Source organism: Falco cherrug, chromosome 1 (genome assembly GCF_023634085.1).
Source record: "Falco cherrug isolate bFalChe1 chromosome 1, bFalChe1.pri, whole genome shotgun sequence".
NCBI lineage: Eukaryota > Metazoa > Chordata > Aves > Falconiformes > Falconidae > Falco > Falco cherrug.
Window position 1 is genome coordinate 52601211 of NC_073697.1, and position 20074 is coordinate 52621284.

General features: G+C 35.6%; 1 protein-coding gene across 1 annotated transcript in view; it reads left to right on the top strand.

The window, feature by feature from the left end:
• The window catches only part of STX18 (syntaxin 18), a 70475-nt gene that overhangs the window by 23506 nt on the left and 26895 nt on the right, over positions 1 to 20074 (top strand). Inside the window, exon 2 of the mRNA XM_055702801.1 lies at positions 12647 to 12714. Within this exon, the coding sequence (XP_055558776.1) occupies positions 12647 to 12714 (68 nt within the window). The remainder of the gene's footprint in view (positions 1 to 12646; positions 12715 to 20074) is intronic.

Consider the following 20074-nt stretch of genomic DNA (forward strand, 5'->3'; position numbering starts at 1 on the left):
GGTTCCTATGAGTTTGAGGTTTTATAGAGATAGAGATAGTGCTTTGACAATTGAGTAATACATTGCGGAGAGAGGTAGCCTATTATAGTAAATAGGTGAGTTAGCTAGAAGACAGGAATGGACTGTTGTATTTTCAGGTATCTGGTATTGCCTTGGAAAGTTCACTTCACTGAGTCTCTTCATTCTCATTTGTATGGGGAGGCCAAGCTTTCTTACGTCCATGTGAGCCTTGAGTTTGACTGAGTCTCCTAGTTCATTCTCCTTTATGGACAGGGATAAGAGGAGGAGGCCAAGACCAGAAGCTTCTATCTCCTGAACACTTCAGATTTGGTACTCTGGCTTATGAATGATTACTGTCTTTTTAGAAACTTCTGGCTTTTAAGCACCTTAATTTTCTTTCTTCCTCTTTTTCAGTTATATATCTGTCATTGTATAATAGAATAATTTGGTTTAGAGTATAGAATTCAGAGTTTAGCTTTGTAGTGGTAAATAAGGTTAAATTTTATTTTTTCTGATATGGTCTGATAATTTCCTATTGATATCATTGGGGAGACTCTAGAAGAAGACCTTGTATGCAGGTGATGTAATAGCTGGAAGTGCCATGTAATAGTTTATCATAATACATATGGGAATTAGAGAAATTATCTGTTAGGTTGTATTTCTTTTGATAAAGATTCCTTCTACTAGATACTCACATCTTTTTCACAACTTCTGTTAAATTTATGTGGCTGTTACAGGTGTTCCCACAGGAAACTATTTGAATCTATTGTGATGTGAAGAATTTTCTAGGTTTTTAGGCTATGATTTTTATCTTGATGTTATATTGTGAAGCATATCAGTGTTTCCTCATGAACTTCAAGTTCTTTTCCTTGCTTTTTGAAAATATGGCAGACACTGATGCTCTTTTAGCTCTTGCTTAACTGAGCTGTAAATATTTAATTATTTTAATCTTGAAGTTCTTTATGTGTTATCAGTTTTTGAGGGTCTGCATGCAGGAATGTTTCATGCAACCTAGTAAATACTCTTAGTCTATAGGAAACACTGTTTTTTTCTGAACACAATGTCATTTTTTTAGCTATGCTGTCATATAAAAATGTTTCCCGGTTTTTGCTTTTTTTCTCCTCTGCTATTCCCAGACTTTCTATATGAAAAACTCACATTTTTTGTGTGCTGTCGTCTTGTTGGCCTCACAATGTCGTAACAGTTTCTCATGACTGCTCTTATTGTTAAAAATGTTTCTTACATTTAACTTCAGGTTCTTTAATCTGAAAAGTCTTTAACTTTTATCTTACTGATTGACATCTATCTTGAGTAAAATTAAAATATGCAGAAATCTGAATGCTTTGTTCAAAACGCTTAAGTGAGTATGATTAAGTTGTAAGGAGTAGCCCATCAAGTAAAATCTTATGACTGCATACAAAGCTGTCTGAATTAAAAAACCAGAAACTCAACTTTCATTTGCAATAGCTGTGTTCTGATTTTCATTAAATAAATTATGTTTTACTCTTGTTTAAACTCAAGATTAATTTCTATGGTTACAGCAGATATAAATCTCTAGATTGCTTCTAAAAGGGATTGTTTATTCAGAACAGGACTGACAGTCTCTCCTTAAGAGAACCTATTACTTAATTTTATTTTTCTAAGTTTAAATGCTTAAAAATATTTGTAATGATACCCCAAAGGCATCATAAAAATGTAAAAATAATTATATTCTAAAATTACCAAAATTACAGGAAATGGACATTTAAAAAATCTTACTGAGATTCGTGGCTGAGAAAAAGTGAGAAAGGAAAAGTGCCTTTACTTTACAACTTAATTCTTGTTAGGAGTTTTTGCTTTCAGTGATTAAAAATATACTTTGGAATTGGCAGCATTACTCAGATGCGAAAGAATAGCATTGATTTCCCTTTTAATAACAGCTAAAGCTTACTGCTCCCAAATTCTGAAAGCACTTTCTCGGGAGAAATTTCTACATGACTATCTACATGGATTTTTTCAAGTAGAAATTATTCTCAGCCATGATTGGAGGGGACACCAGTTTTTTCACAGGCCAAATCAGTTGGCAGATAACCCTAGGTAGATCAAAACCAACACGAACAGCATGTTGTGGTAAACAAATGCAGGGGTCCAGAGACACTTTTTCATGCCACATCATATGTTACCTTGGGAAGCGAATGGTTATTTGGTAAACTTACTAGAAATATGAAAGATCAATGTACTGTAGGGGAAGGATTTTTCTCAGACGTTACGGCTGGACTTTGGTAATATCAGAAGATTCTGGAGTGGGGACAAGGTAAGGTGCTTTTGTTCTCAGTGATGCTTTTAGGCCAGCTTATGCTCTGATGAACTTCTAGCCCTTCCTGTAGTAGTTGAGAACCTGATGTGCTTTGCCTTGATTCCATTCTGTAAGACACTTAGGTTCCTTACAAAGGGGCAGGGTGGGGGGAATGAGATAATATTAGCAAACTGGATTTCAGACTCTGTTAGTATCCGTGTCTGGTCCAAGAGTTATTAAAGGGATTATAATTTTTTTTTGCTACTGTTGTTTTCCTCACCTCAGTTTAGCCAAAATTTTTGCTGTTATAAGGAATAATGGAGAAGAGTTATTCTTCTCGGGGGTGGAGGAAGGAACTTTTTGTTTTGTTATGCTTCCTAGGTGCTGTAATAGAAAAATAGTAGCTTGCTCAGAAAATGCAGCAAAGCAGTCTGTTTGAAGTGGGTTGGAATGGAAGAGGTCCATGTGTCCGATCAAGAAACTCTGTCTAGATTTACCTAAGATGTGAATAGCCTCTATCAGTGCATCATTCTGGATTAGATTTAAGGACTTAGAGTGACCAGAGCCCAGCGAGTTCCTAAGATGTAGGGCAAATGATCCAGGTCTTGGGGTTTCCTGTTAAATGAGGAGGAGGAGAAAAAAAAAAGGTGGGGTGGGGGCTTTGTCTTAATTTTTCTGCCAAAACCATAAAGCACTTGGATGAAAATCTTAATGTGTTCAGATTTAACTTCGTTCCAGTATATTTATTTATTTGCTTGTGTGCCTGATCTGTATGTGTTCCTTAGATAAGGAATCATAAATTTCTCATTTTCAGCTGGGTGTTTTCTTGGTCCAGTTTAGTGTTTTAGTGAAGGAGAAACTTATTTGGCGTAAATGCTAGAGCAACCACTAAAGTAATGTTTCATCTACATAATTCAAATGAAGGTGTTGAAAGATAATGGCACGATTTTTGCGCTAAGAACACTGTTACACCAATGACGAAAGTCCAGAAAAAATAGACACGGAAGCAGAATGATGCTTGTCCCCATGAATCATATTTGACAGAGCATTAGGATTTTGAGACAGTGCTGTGCCAGTTCATGCTGCATCATGTATAGGTGTATTAGTATAAATACACTGAAACGTAGAACTCTGAATGAGAAAGGCTTGGCAGAGGAATGAGGGACTGCCGCGTCCAGGCCGGCTGCGGCTTCAGCAGAAAGCTCGTCAGCACAGCTGGTGCCCCGTGATGGCTTCTGCTGAAGCAGATTCGATGTAGTCCCAGAGTAAAGCACACGTAACTCTCTCTGAATTGCACTGCAAACACTTGGATTCTGAATTTCATACTGATGGTCAGATAAAGTAACCTTTTGTTACTGTATATCTGTTAAATGAGACTGGAAATCTATACTGTAAAGCATCTATGAGTCAAGAAAACATAGTGCTAAATGAGTTCAGACTATGAGAATGAGGGACAAACAAAATACGTCTTACAGAAAGACACAAGCAAGGTTGAATGCAGTCACCAAAAGGCTGTAAATGGAGCGTTTTGAACAGCAATAGTAAAGGCCAATTACTGCAAATATGTATTTTGGCCAATTTACTTTTATCTCTCAACCAAAACATTCCCCACAATTGTTGTGGGTTTTGTACTTTAGACAGTGAGGTTTTGGATGACTGTGTGAAAGTATAAACGTTAAAGAAAGTTATGATTAGAGTTGGACAATAAACAAGAAAAAGGGAAATAGTAAGTTTTATTAAAATCAGATGTTGCTTGCTTTTTTTTTTTTGTTCAAAGTATTTGTTGCCACAGAGAATAAATGAAGACTGGTTACTAAAAACATTTAGCGTGACATTACATTGTAGAAAGCCTACTGTTAATTTTTTCTGGGGGTCACTTCATGTTGTTGTTGACTCCACATACTATTTTCAGAGTATTTAGCTGTGCTTCTGTATGTGCAGGTATCAAACCAGTGTGTTCCCCCAAGATCTAAGAAAATAGTGACAAAATTAACGCAAATACCTTCATCTTAAATTCTACGTGTATTGCAGTTTTCTGGTTCAGAATTGAAATTCAGTGTTTATAAGTAAATGTCCTGTAAAGACAGATTTTTAAAAAAAAATATTTATAAATGCTTGAAATACAAAGCATTAAAATGATTTTAAGAATATACAATATGCTTTAGGATGATTTCAATCTTAAAAAAAACCCCTTACATAGCTTCAGAGTAATTTTTCTGTACAGTTGGAGTTTGTTATCAGTACCATACACATTTTTAAAAAATACAACAACCCCACACCCAAATAACACCCCAGTAAACCTTCATCCAGTGATATTACTGAGTAGTTTCAGTCTTCACTGTGGTCAGTGGGGAACTGGAGCTTTCGAGCTCTTAGGTTTTACATTTGCTTTACTTCTATCAGATTGTGTCACAAAATTCCAAAAATAATCTCTTCATCATGCAGTTGACCAAATCTTATACCAGCTGTGGATTATTTTTAAGGAAAGCATGGTAAGATGAAATGTGAAGCTTTTAGGCTGATAGTGAGTTATTTACAACCAAATTTTCCACTTAGTGTAATAAACAGTGAATAAAAAATGAAAACAACCAAGTGCAGATCTAAAGTGCACTTTAGAGGCTATTTCCAATGTGAACTGACAGTAGCAAAAATCAATGAGACACAGTTTTTAAGCCATTGGTAGTATTTACAAATATATGCTAATTAAAACCCAAAAAGTATTTAATTTAAAGGCAAATTATTTTTTTCTTTATGGTGCAAGACAGTGATTTTTTTTACTGTTTCCTTTCTGCCAGTTTGATATTAAGTAACAGGAAACATTTTCTGCTCCAGACCAGTTAGGAAATCACTTTTGCTTCTTAATGAAGTTTAGAGGTTTCTTAATTGGTTTCCTAATGATCACCAAATACTGCCAGTGGTATTCTGCAAACAGGTTTATCTTCCAATATCCCATAATGGCTAATGCAAATTTTTGCAGTGATTCCTTAAAATTTTACTTTGGTTTTAGAAAAAAATATCATTTTTTTAAATTAGAAAAATACAGATAATATTACACATTTTATTTTTAAAATCTTTTGCAAGTTTTGAACTATCTTTATCCTGAAGAGTCAAAATGCCTCAGTCTTAATTTTCATGGCTTTTAATTCAATTGAATCAATTTTTAAATTCTCCCATTTTATTAATACAACACCTCCATTCTTAGTTATATTAATTCCTTTGCTCTGAATGCAAGACTACTAATAAATTGCAATTAAAATGCTTCCTTGCCCGTTGCTGCTGCTGTAACATACATGCTGATGTAAAGCAGAAACTGAACAAAGTCACAATTTTCCTGAGATTAGAGGTAGCCAGGCTGGCTGTCTCCTGGACTCCTGCTACCCGCTTCCAGTGTCAGGCCACCCCCACGCCACGGTTTAGATATTATTTGCTCCTTTGGGTCTCAGATTACAAGAGCAATTGATCTGTGTGACCTATTTTAGAAACTTTCACGTTTGCTGGGGAAACCTAAACCAAATGTATGCCCTCAAGAGACAAATCAGCTGAAAACTGGACAGTTGACGTTTGGAGGCAGCCACAGCGCCTCTGCAATGAATTCTGGTAGGACAGCACCACCTCATGGCCTACTAAGAAGTCACCATCCACACCCTTCTAAATAACACTTTTCACACTGTTAAATTCAGAGCCGAAGCTCCAGCTCTGAATTTAATCTTTGGTTTAACTTAGTTGGTTTGATCTTTGTTGCTCATCACTGTATTGGAGAATTATAAAATTTTGTCTTCAGAAGGTTCCAGTTTCTGAATTGTAGAATCTGGGTAAGAGTATTTTAAAGACCAAAACCTTGTCTGTTCTTAGGCAACATCCTGCAGGAGTCTGCGCAAATTCAATGGGCTGACAGTGTTTAAAATATAACCTAGAAGGGAGCTGTGTGGGACCTGGCCTTTCATGCGTTGTGTTTTTAAAAGTTCATAATCTTATGTAATCAAAGGTAGTTTGTAGTGGGAAACCTGTCCATAGGAGCTATTTCTGCATCAAAACTTTTCTAACTAGTGTTTCCAAACTGTAATAGTTCGGGTAAGAGCCCAAGCTCTTGGTTTTAAAATTTATTTAATATAAATCAAGGTTTTGTTTATAGTATTTATTGTTTGAGTTTTCTTTCAGATTTCTCAAAACGCTTGCCTTCATTACATGCATTAACTGTGGAAAATTTCCTCTTTTATTTTTTTTTAAATAGTTTAGACATTGGAAACTTTTTTTTGTAATAATAACAAGTTTATGTCCTTACACCAATTACTGTACCTCCTCATAGTATTGAGACCGTATTTTTTTGGTCAGAAACATGCAGTCCCTGTACATCACCTAATGTCTTAGTGAAATTCTTAATTTCTTCTGAAATAGGCAGTGGAAATGTTTGGGTTGCCTGTTTGGAATCAAAAATATGCTAGGTGTCTAGATATTAATATTATAACAATCTTAAACTTTCTGCTGTTTGCAGAGGGGGTTGTAGAATGTAGTTATCTTTGTGTATATGTAGATGGAATCTATTTAGGGAAGATACTTGTAGATGAGGCTTTTTGGACATACTGAAAAATCAAATGTAAAACTTTTTTCTTTTTTTTTAATTTTATGGGTAATAAGACACTTCCATCAGCCGTGCTTGTCAGTGCTGCCGAATCAACAGTAAATGCCATGTCTCTTAAAACTTTTGCAAGAGCCTTTCTGTGATGTTTTGGTTTTAAGTATTTTTAAAGTGTCCTTTAAAGTACATTTTCTAAAAATTGAGAGTGACTATGTAGTGCAAAGTGTAACAGTCAATTTTATAAGGTAGTATACTTATTGTTCGGGTAGAAGAGTAAACTTGGTAAAATGCTACATTTGTTCAATGAAAATGATTATTCAGCACTGTGGAGTTCTCTCTACAATATGTCACGGGAACCTACTCCAATCGTTTTAATCGTAAACAATGCTGCTGCTTCTTGCAGTGGGTTAAACGTATGCAAATTGGAACCTACTGTTTCATGAGTGATCAATTCTTTGTTGGGAGTGGAGAGAAATGCTGTATGTATTGCTAAGATACTGAAGAAAACGTAGTGTCTTCATTCAGAAGTATATGCATCTTTTGAAGGTGCTGCTTTGGAGGGAATGCTTTCCTGTTTCTCTTCTTATTTAAAAATATAGCCTGCTCCAAAATCCTAAGAAAAATTTTTAAATAGAGGAACATCTACCATTTCTAGTGAAGGCCCCAAGTATAAATAGAGCTGTGCATGCCACCTGTGGTAGCAGATGGCAGCCATTCACAGCTTCCTTTTATGTTGGACCTGCATTATATGCAATATTTGCTTTTATGTTTTAATAAGAGTTGTTTAAAAAAATCTACAGTGGCAAAAAAACCCAAATACATGCATTAAAGAGGTAGTCTACATTGAAGAAACTTCGTGAAGTGCAAACTGGAACCTAAAGTAACTCAAAAAAACTTAGATTACAGCCTTTTATGTGAATTCATAGTTTTTTACTTGTGTGATGCTGACACTTTTGTTGCCACCCAGTGGAAAACTGCTGCAGCTTCACTTAAGAGAATAAATTGCTTTTTCATGATCAGAGCTACACTTGGCAATTTTAAAATAACATCTGGAGTCTCTAGCTTCATTACCTGAGCTTAGGAGGTTATCATGTCAAGTTTCTTAAGTTGTAACTAAATATACCTCCTTTCATGGCAGACGCATCTTATAGGAAGTTCCCTACTGGTGCTATCCAGCTTCTGCTCTCTCTTGTGCTGATACAGGTATTTGTGGAGCTGAAATGAAAGCAACTGATTTTTATATTTGTTCTTAAGCATTATTAACCCCTATTTCCAGAAGAGTAATGTGAAAAATAAAAAAGTCATTTCAGTGTTCTGGTGTGTGGCATTGACCCTCAAGGGAGTGCCAGTGGGAAAGGGAAGAGAAGAGGAAGAGCCTGGAGTTTCCTAAGTAGTTTTCATCATCAGAAAGAATGTAACTTTCTGTATTCTGGTAGTGAGCAGAAGCTTGAGAACATGCCATTAGTATAATGATATAACATATGTTGGCAATATTGGGAGGAAGGTTATTTTTTTTCCCATGATTCTCATAAACATGTCAGTTATATCAGGAAATTCAGTAGTGTTCTTCCCCATAAGGTACATTAAGACTAAATGTAGTGCAAGAGTGTTGTAACTGCGAAGGGCATTTCTCTAAGCCTTCTTATCCCATCAGGGGGAAAAAAAAAAAAAAAAAAAAAAGGGAAAGAATTTCATCATTTCAGGGTTGAAAGAGAGGCTTATTTCTCAACTCCAGACTTTCAGAGAAGAAAGCTGATTTCCAGAGGCAGGAGAATGGGGACCATGACAAGAGGCCAATACTCAGATGTGTTTGTGCTTCATCTTCAAATTGCTCTCATCTATCCTTTTGACAACTGTCTCAACTGGTAGTATAATTGTTTTGAAAACAGGCATATACAGTAAATAGGAAGTTGCAGTTTGATGGATGGGTAAACGGAGTGGAACAAATAGATATGCTGAAATGCAAGTAGGTTTTAAAGTTATTCTAGGTCTGCTTGAAAGACTAATTAGAAAAGATACAAAAAAATTAGCTCAGAGGCAGTAAAAAGCAGTGGGGAGAGAGAAACTGACTGACCAATAAAACTGTTGCAGAAGGGAAGGCTTTGTATAGATAAAGTCAGGTTTGGGAAAATTCACAAGTTAACTAATGGTATTAAAAATCCCCAACGTTAAAATATGCTTTAGCTATGTAAATAAAAAGAGGATTAGCAAAAAAGTGGTTTTGTCATGCAGCTGGAGTGTAGATTAGGAATAGTTTAGGCATGGTCTCCAGGCTAAATTAATAAGCAAAAAGTCATGGACCAGCAGGGTAAAAGCAAGGTACATACTGGGAACCAGAGCTTGGAATTGGAAATTTGTACAAAGTCTTAGAACTGTAATGCAGTCATATTGTGATTTTCAGATAGTCTGTGGGTTGAGTTCAGACACAGCAGATTTGGGAAAGCTCAGGTTCTGAAGGCAGCTGTTTTTAATGAAAATGCATTGAATTGAAGATGGTACCATTTGATCAGAGGGAAGCAAATGTATTGACTATAATTAAGTCAGCAGAGGGAAACTAATAGTGACATCAGCAATGTTTCTGTGTTGAAAAAAGTGTTGGGCTGAAGATTGCTTAATAGTGAAATTACTTTTTGCATTCCCCAAAATAAGCACAATACTAAACAAGATGAGTTTTCAAATTAATTCCAGGGTAAGATGGATTGGTAAAATTTACTGATGAGGGGATACTGAGAGGCAGAAGGAGGAGCATGATACGTTACAGCAAGTGCTGAATGACTCTGGGGTCTGGAAGTTGTGGAGAGAATAAAGAAATTAAGCAGAAGAATGGGTATTTAGAACCAAACCAAAGAGTAAGCTTGAAACTAACCAATGAAAATGGTGGAAGAAAAGATATTTCCAGCTGAGTTACAAAGTAACTAGCACCAGCGAATACCCTTCTAGTCATCTGCATTGGAAAAGGATGGATGTAAACTGGAGCAACTGCAAAGTTATGGGTTAGGCAACTTCAGAACTATCTTGTGAGAAGAAACTAAAAGCTTGGGGTCATTTTTTTGGGGCTACAGAAGTTAGAGAGAGATAGGGTTATTGATGGAAAACTGAAACACATGCAGGGAAGCAGAGCTGTAAAGGGAAAGAACTACTTTGAAGCAAGAACAGATGGCTAAAAGTTGTTAATCAGTAAACCTGGCAATTTGATGGTTCTTACTCATAATAAGAGCAGTAGGATTATAATAAAACCATGCATTTGGAATAGGGAGATGCTTTATTGCCTTTAGGCTGGAACATAATAACTTTGCAGAGTATGTGGTGTGCCTCTGATAACCTCAGAATAATAGCAGGTTGATGACCCTAGAGATATCTTCGAGATTTATATTTGTATGATCAGGGATATCTCGTGTCTGCAGAAGCTTAAGCATTGTACCAAAAAAAAATATTTTAAAAATAAAATTCACATTCTTTTTAATGCTATTGAGACCTAATTAAAAAAAATGTTTAATTTTGTTGATATGGTAATGACAAATTGAATTTGAAGATATGCCAGTAGTACATGGTAAGAAAAGGCAAAAGAGAAATAGCAGTAGTGCAGGATTGCAGAAGATGCTGTTAGAATTTGAGGGGAAAGTAGGACAAGAAGTCTCACTTCTGATGCAAATCTTGGGAACTAAGAGCTTGATGCGAGTATGGGCATAATGGTGTCATTCTAAATTCATGAACATAGCTTTACAAATGAAGGAGAGGCAAAGTGGGGTCACTGCAATTCAAATACATGATGACAATTTTAGCCTAAATAGAATGCTCTTTGTGACTAGATGAATTAATTACTGTAAGACAGTGTTCTTGCTTGTCATTCTGATTCTTTCTGCTTGTTAATCACTCCTAAATTGTAGCTATTGCAGTAATATTAAGATTTATTACTTATAAAATTTTGCTAATCTATTTTCTAGTTTAGTGTTTGTTGACAAATTAATGTAGATGTTTTCAAATGAGTTTCTTATTTTACATTGCTACTCTTTGTCCTCTGTAGTACTTTCTTTCTGCTTATTAAGTGTTATTGTTCTACTGAAACACTGTATGACTGTTTTAAATGTTTTGCTTTCATAGTCAAGCTTGATTTACCTATTCAGCAAATCTCATGACATACCCAATCTGAGCTGAGAAAGAGATCACTATACAAAAAATAAGTTCCAGTGGTCATGAGAAGGAACATCTGTAGAATAGTTTAGCTTACCCTTTGTGCCTCATTGATCCTGTAGAGATTTCAGTGTTTCCCTTCTTACTGCATATGATGGTGCTAACGTACTTTAGGAAACTTGGTATATATTGGTGGTACTAACAGAACTCTGTTTGCTATGAATGGGATGAAATTTCCCTTGCTGTTAATCACATGGAAAACTTGAAACATGAAAACTGGGAAAATTCTTATCCAGTACAATGAATTGTAGTAAAATGAAAGAGCAAATAACAATAAGGAAATTTATTTGCACAAGGAAACACTTATTTTCAGTTGTACAGATCACTGCAGTCTTACTAAGTACGTTTTTTTCCCCTTCCCTCTTATTTTTTTCTAAGAGATGCTGATCTTTTGAAAAAAATAATTGGGGGAATTAATCTTCTATTTATCCAAAGTATTCTGTGTTCTTTCTCTGTGGTTTTTTTGTTTGTTTAATTACAAGGAACATTTGCATGAAAATAGGATTTTAAGACTTGAACAGCTTCTGATGCTTTTTCCCAGATACATGGAGTAAACCATTTGCTGTATTTGTAAACTAAAACAACTGTTGTTTTGTAAAATTCCATGCATGCATTTTTACACTGAATTATTAATCAATACTTCACAATATGCTTTAGAAAGGTTCTCCCTCCCTCCCCCTTGAAAATATATACCAGTAATGTACATAATTCTCCCCCTTCCTCCTCCCTCCCATCATGTCTCCTTCAAGACCTGCTAAGGAAGTCATATTGGTAATCATCTTATTTCTGTGGCCAGTTAAACTAGATTTCTGCAGTTCTTCTAGTCTCTGAAATAAGCAGCGTCTTATGCTACATCAGATCTTTTAGATCAGACTAACGTTTGCAAAAGTTCTTTCAGATTTTCAGGAGTTTTTTCATCTTTTTCAAAGGATCTTTGTAAAGACTTTTCATAAGGAAAGTCAAGTGGATTTATAGTAAAATGTATGTAATGTGAAGTAGAAATCTAGAAATAGAAATTTGGTAGGGATGTATGCTGTGGCAAAACTTACTAATGATTATCAGATGATAGAGGTACTACTTTAGTTTGGGCACAAACTGATCATTCTGTTATGGCAAAAATAGAAAAGAGAGGGATAGCATCTTGCTCTACAAGTTCTGATAACTGAACTTGAGTATTTGTTTCAGTAAAATGTTTTAAACTTTCTTGCATGATCTTCTAAAATGAATTAATTTTCTAAAGTGTACATTAGGTTCTGGATTTCCAGTTTAGATAATGTTTTGTGTTGTTATTATCATGTTTAATATTTTTAATGTTTGATATTGTAGTTATATTTAGTGTTTAGTTTATGCTTTTTGGATAGAAGATGTATTTTTACTACTTTTGTCTGAATTGTACCTTCATACAGCAGATCTTTTTAGCTTATTTTTATGTATTGACTGCTTGCAAGAAGTGAAAATTGTAATACAAAAGAGCAAATTTTATAATTCTAATTACAGAATAAATAATTTTACAAATTCATGTTTCAAGTGTGTAATACTGAACTTTAAACTTAAAAGTAATCAGTTATCAGACTGAAGTTTAATTATGATTTCTATTCTTTTAGATTTCTCATATTGGAAAGCTGAAAGATTTTCTTCTGCAACACAGAAAGGACTACATTAATGCTTACAGGTAAGTGTGCATTGTGTTTAAATAGATTTATTTATTTTCAGATTTAGAAAGTGAACTGATTAAAATTTTATAGGTATAATGACTAATAATAAAACATAGATTGCTTATTAATTGGCTTACTGTAAGCTACTTAAGATGAAGAATAGTGCTGTCACAAGAAAATGGTCCTACACAAAAGGAGACTCAGAATTTGAAGATTTCTGGCTCTTAGGTGTGCGTTCTGAAACAAAACAACCTGGCAGTCTTGAGTCCAGCACCTTTTAAGGACCTGCAGAGTAGGTGTCTGAACTGGTTCCTGAGACAGCAGGATAATAGTTTCAATGATCCAGGTTTTCCCTTTCACTCTGTGACATAAAACCTACCTGTTAACAGTAAGTATACAGTCAGTAGCATCAGTAGGTCCTAGAGGAGAATGATGCAAACTTCAGGTTCTGGAGTGTGAACTGCAGACATGAAAAGTGTGAAGGACACCTTTGAGAACATGTTGCCAGGGGACAGCAGCACAGGACTTGCTTTTCTGTGACAGAAACTGTAGGCTTCAGTCCTGGTAGCTGTTATTGTATGGAGAAAGTTTTGATTTTCTTCAGCCATTAAGAAACATTCAAAACTGCTGTATCTGCTTACTTGCGGATAGCTTTAGTAGTAGGATTTTTAGAAGATTAAAACAAGTTTACAGGTTGGTGTTTGAAAGGAAAAATAAGAGTATCTTATGATCTGCAGATTTAACTTTCTTAACAAATTATTAGAGTTATTCTAAGATCTAAATGTTACTGCAACTTGTATTTTGGTGGACTGAGTACAAACAATCATACCATTTGAGAAATGGAAAACTTGCTTTTTAATGAAGCTCTTGTTACGTGCAAACTTAGTAGTCGTATTAGAGGTTGCACAGTATTTAATTCCAGAAGTAGAAAATACTTCATAGGAAACTAACTTTTTAGCTAATTAACCATTTAACTAACTTTGCTGTTGTAAACAGAAGTTTAACAGTTCCAGTTTATTTCATATTGTAGGAATGGTTTTGTGACACACTTAACGACTGCTATAAATATTTATTTGAAAAAAATAGATATCCTGTCTGCACAGTGCAGACCCCACAACATCTAACTAATCATTCCTTTTCTTCCTTCTCAGTCTATAGGTATATCTAAGATAAATGAACAGTGCAAAATAATGTACATAGTGAGTGCTGTCTTTCAGGGAAGTATATTTGTGTGGGGAAATGTGCTCCCCAAAACTGCCTGGCCTTCGTCACACTGTCATTTGAAACAGGTTGATCTGCCACCCTGGTTATGCATAGGGAAAGAGATGTTCTCCAGGGTTTTGGGATGCCATTTTATTTTGAGATTGGTGGTTCAAAACCAAAACTTTTAAAATTCCAACCAGGTGAAAAATTGGAAGAATGCACAGTGTGTACAATAGAGACTGAAACCCAACTGGTATGCATTAAAGAACTGGGATACAATCTTTATAAAGATGCAAAGCATCCACTTTAAAGAGCATGTCAGCAAGTTGTTCTTGATGTGATAAAGGTGGATCACAGTGGCAACAATTAAATGTCTTTTTCTCACACTCATCTGAGAAGCACACAACCCACTTTTTTTGAGGGGCTAGGCGAGTGAGGTATATTCAAATGAAACTGTGCAGGTAAGCTTTCCCTTTTAAAGGATCTTCTGAAACCTCACGATTTCCTGTGTTGTATTTCTGCAGTCCCTCAACATAACTGCAGGACTGCATGGGGTGAGTCCTCCCTGTCTGCATTCCAATTCTGCCACAGCCCTGCCTAAAGCTAAGCAGTTGCTATGACCAAGGTAGAGAAAATGCAGTCTAAAGTCATCTTGGTTGAAGACGCTGAGTCCCAAGTCAATTTAATGCCTTTCTGCAAAAGGCCTCAGAGATACCAAACAGGAGTGTTATCCAGACAGATATCCACCCAGGAGAAGACAATAGGAACAGATGAGCCATCTGCTCTTCCTTAGGCTCGGTCAATATTGGAGGAACAGCCTTTCTGAGAAACAACTTCTAGGCCTGGAAGGGTCTGTCACAGTACTAGCAGTACTGTCTAATCAGTGATGTCAAAATGCGTCCCGAAGTAAGTTGTCAGAAGACTTCTGGCACCTTTTTTTTGTCTCCTTGAGATTTTAAAAGCAACATTTTGTTTCAAAAATGAAACAACAAAATCAAAAGATTTTGGCATGTAAGGCCGTGAGAGCTATTCACAGTCAGTGCCAGTGAAAATGAAGCTCGAGGGTGTCGATGTCAATTCTGTGTGGAAGGTGTACGAGGAGCTGCTTTTCCGAGCAGGAGCAGTGTTACACCTACGTGTTGGGCCTAGCTCTGCTTTTCAGTTCCTGTTGGAATAGGTCATGAACACCACTAGGTGGAGCCACCAATTTAATACTGAAATAACTGTGTTCGCTGTGTGAAAACTTCAGGGGACTGCACAGGCTGAGAAACTGCAAATAATTTCAGTAAGAGCAAATAGTCAGTAGCGGTTAAATTTTGGGTACTATTTGTGTGCATAAAATTGAAGTGATAAGTGGAGTAAAAATTTGTCCAAACTATTTTGGTTTCTGACAGTTTTTAATGTTCTTTTTGTAAAGTCTATTTTAAGCACTTACCATGGTAATCTCGGTGATTTTTCACCACCCTACACCTCAGTTATTAACAAAGGAGAGGAAAAAAAATATAAATTTCTTTTATTAAACAGTAAAATAATACTCCAGATCTCTCATGTGACTGCAGATGATCCTGTTGTTAAATTTAAAATAGATAGTACTGTCAAATTCCATACTAGATTGCTTTTACTGGCCTACTTTGTGGGTGCAAAGAGGATCATAGCATCTATGTTGTCAGTCTTACAGCCTTAGCAAATGCCTCACTCATTGAAGACAGCAGTTTTAATAACTTTTCAATAGTTAAGCTATGGGGAAATTTTTTAAACAATTTAATACAAAAAGGCTGTACTAGAATTTATGTAGGACGTTTAATTTTGTTCATTAAATTTGACTGCTCTGTATTTTGTTAATCCTGCTATTTGTTTTTCTAACTATAGCACCATGTGTTGGTAAGACTCAGCTTTTGAGTTATCAAGTTGAATTATTGTATGCCTTTTAAAACTTCTTCATAGTGTGCTACATACAGGCTCTTGATTGCTTCTTTGACCTTACTTTTGCAGACTATAAATTCTTTAATAATAGAATTTTTATTTTTAGCATGCATAAAATACCCTGCTACAGAGGGTATGTCTTTAATTCATTTTTAGAGGAAGATTTTTAGCAATGAGTAACGACAACTAGAGGAAGAGTTAATTGGAACAAAGGCCCTGACCCATTTTATCAAACTTTAAATATTTGACCGAAATACCTAAATTGAGTCCAAAAAGCTCAAGAATTAGTAATTGCTTATTTACCTTCTTTCTTCTTGATTTGACTGTCAGCTCTAAAATATGTGAATGGCAAAACATATGAAACTAGTGATGCAGCAATCTAAGCCTGCTGACTTACAGGCCATTGCACCTTCATTTGGTCCTGTTTATCAGGATTCATTTGCTTTCTCACACCAATTTTCGGTTTTCTGTGATAAGGAACTTTTCTGGTTTGTCTTCTTGCCTGTTTTATTCTGTCTACCATGATTCTCTCCTCTGGATAGAACTTCTGAGAGCTTCAGAGATGTGCTATCATCTTCCACTGACAGCATGAGTTGTGATGGAAAGAAACACGAAACCAGTTAGAAGACTGATTTAGAGGGACACATCTAGAAGCTCCTTATTCAGACTTCTTTCCAAATGTATGGTTGTTTCTTTTCATTTGGCTTCAAAATTGGGGGTTGTACTGGCAATAATAGTGACAACTTGGGCTTTCTCTGTGACACACATTTTAAGGAAAAGCAATAAACAATGAAAACTTGAGTGACTAGCAAAGACATGTTGTTATTGGTTACACCTACTAAGGGAAGGACCATTAACTTTATACGCATTATTGCTTTTATTTAACATTAAAGCCTTGTCTTAAAGAAAAGCAACTTAATTTTAATTATATTCTTGCTGGCTTTGTATACACATTTCAAACCTAATGAAGGCCTTTGGGTGTCATACTTATGATCAGTGAACACAGTCAGTGGCAGGGTACTTTATAAGAAACATGTAGCTAAATCATGGGACCCTGCATCATCACTGTCCCTGTTGATAGTAGCCCTCTGAGCTGTTGTTAACTGCAGTCTCTCTCCAAGAATCTTTGGAGAGAAGTAAAACTCAACAGTCAAGAAATGCTTTAGGACATCTCAGAGCATTTGAAAATGAATTAGTTTTTATTGCAAAATGCTCTGACAATACTGTAAAACAGCAACAGTAAACAGTATTTGGATATTTGTTCATATCTGGTTTATGTTTATCTCAAGGACTTCTTTACCAACTTGTTCAAGTAGGCTTATTAAGCTTCATAATGGTGTTTAGAAAGCATATATGGGGTGTAGTCCTTCAGGCAATGTGTAAGAAAAATAACCAAGGACTTCTTAGAACTGATGAACTTGAAGATAAGCTTACTAGATAATTACAAAAGTAATCTTCAATTGATGAATCAATATGGTAAACACCAGACATTAATATATTAGGAAATTACCCCTGCTAAATTATCACCTTTAAAGACTTTCCTAGCAATGTTGCATTTGGCTAACTAACTTTAGTGAGTTAGTGATGAATAATACCTTAAAAAAATAAAAAAAGGCAAAAGAAAAATATAAAGCCCGTTCCTGACTCTATATAAAGTCTGACTATCAGATTCTTCTCTCGTAAGTGATATGCTAAGACTTTATTGACTTTACTGGAATAATTTCTTATATGTTGGCATAGAAGAAGAATGGATAGTACTTTTCCTTTTTTCAGTTCTGTAGATACTTACCTGTGAGGGTAGGTGGCTATTTCTTTTGTCTGCCTTTGGCCATAAACTGTTTCCAGCAGAACAAGTTGGTCACTCTTCCTGGAAAGAAGGCAAAGACTCTTGATTCCTGAAGATGTAACAAGATGTGGGTGCTTTTTTTATTTTTACTTATTAAGCAGACTATGATCATTCCTTTCAGATGAGAATTGTTACTTACCTTCCCATTTTTAGTGTATGACTGCTACACATTCTATATATTCTTCTTCTTAGTCAGTTTGCTATAATGCATTCCTGCATTGCTTTCTGCACTGCACTGTGTGAGATCCTATCTTCAGTCTTTGGTAAATTGTCTGTTGTTTCGTCTGTGAACAGCTTCTGCCTTTGCCTTTCATCATTGGTTCCTTCATGTTTTTGCTTATTGAACCACCAAGGTAGTTTGTACGTTTCTGTTAAATGAAGTTCAAGGAACTAGCTGTAGTGCCCTGACACTTGGGGATTTAAAATGGTCCTCTTGGGATTCCTCCACAGCCTCTAGTTTCTCTGAAGGATCTTTCAAGGTTTAGAAGACCAGTAGTTATTCCTACTGCTTTAAGCAGACATTGGAAAGGAATTGAGAGAATTCTAGATTTTGACCACAGAACACTTCATACTTAAAAGGAAAATCTTTGAAAGACCTTTCCCTTTCCATCTGGGGTTATTAGACATGTAATTTATTGTCTTTTGCAACTGCAGAGATACTTGTGTAGTTCATCAGTGTAGTGTAGATTGGTTCTGAGTAGAAATAATGTTTTTTCCCCAGGAAATGCTGGATGGGTGGCTTCTGTGTTCATTACATGTTTCTGTGGTCCTTCTGTGCTGTTAAGTGTTTATAAACATTTCATATATTGTTTATTGCAAATGATATATTTAGGAAAAAAATGTAACAAATTATCTTTCTGTCTTAAAAAAGAATGTTGATGCCCAGTAGTTATGCCTCTTGCCCTAGCATTTGTCTACCTAGTAAAGCTGATGTGAGGTAGCAGTAAATCAGTTATGTTTGTCACCTAATAGAAAATCATTGAATGATTGCCCCATCTTTTGTGGAGTGTTCCTTTGGCTTAACCAATAAAAGAAAAGAAGTAGCCATTAAAGGACTCTAAAAAGTGTCTTGCCGGGTCCCATACAATGCCGGAATGCTTTCTTGCCTTGACTTAATTGCTTTTTTACAAGAAGCAAGGCTTTCTTTGTTGTACTAAGAGAGTAAAACATGTAGATGGTCTGTAAGGACTTTCTTCATGGAGGAGTGTGTAGTATTTTCTTGTTCTCCAGGGAATTCTTTTCAAATTATTTCTCTTCTTTTTTGATTATACTAAGTTCATATATCACTTTTTAGAAATACTAGTTCTTCATAGTAGCATTCTGGAATTTCTCAGCAATATTTTACAAAACAAAATACGAATTCAGGTATGCCTGTACTGCCTGTTCTAGTAGCTGAAGCTTCTCCACAGACTTAAAAAAAATCTGTTTAAATATTTTGTGGAATGTTCTGTCATTTGAGTAGACAAGTTGTTACCTTGGATTTGTCAGACAGCATTTGGATGGAAAAAGGCAGTAAATAAAAACACACAAAACATAATAAAACATGTTTAAATCTTGTTGTTAAATAAGAAGTAAAATAATTTAAATCATACTAGATGCCCAAGGGGAAGAAGTTTTAAAATGTCTGCTGTGTTTACAACTAAGATTATGCATACATGTACATACATGCATATACCTACACACTTGTGTGTGTGAGCGTTTATGTATATATTTGTAAGGCAATATCTGCAGGTGGTAAGTTGGGCACATCTCTGCTAAAACAGTACATATCAGTCTTTTAGAACTGATTTATTTCAGCTTATTGCTTCTCTCTCTTTTGTAATACGTTGTTGGAGGCAAATGAAGTTTGTCTGCTTGATCTGCTATCTTTTATTGAATCAGTAAGCAGAAAATATTTTGTACACCAGCAGAAAGAGTTACTAATTCCAAAACCTGATGTAACACCGTCATCAGCTCTGGTTCCTTGTGCTTTGCCAGCAAAACAGGATCTTAGAAATGATAGGCTGGAAGGAGCATGGTTGACACATTAGAAAATAGAATGACTAGGTCATTCTCCCACCGTGTTTTGCTTGCTTTTAAATATTTTTTTTCAGTGGAGATCCCTCTTCTTTTTCCCGTTTCCTTATCTTTATCCTGTTTCCCTATACTAGAATATTTTTTTTTTTTTTTTACACTAACTTACGTCGGTAATGCCTCAGTCTCTTCTAGAATCAACAATTACAGTATCTTTGGTTTCTCACAGGTGTTCTCTTCAACCTTTGATTGTACTTTTTCCTCTCCTTCAGACACTGTCCCAGTTGCTTGTTGCAGTGAGGTGCTGAAACGAAACAAAAACTCCAGCTGAGGCCTTGCCCAAAGCCAAGGATAGCAGAAAGATCACCTTAAATTTGTAATGGATTATGCTA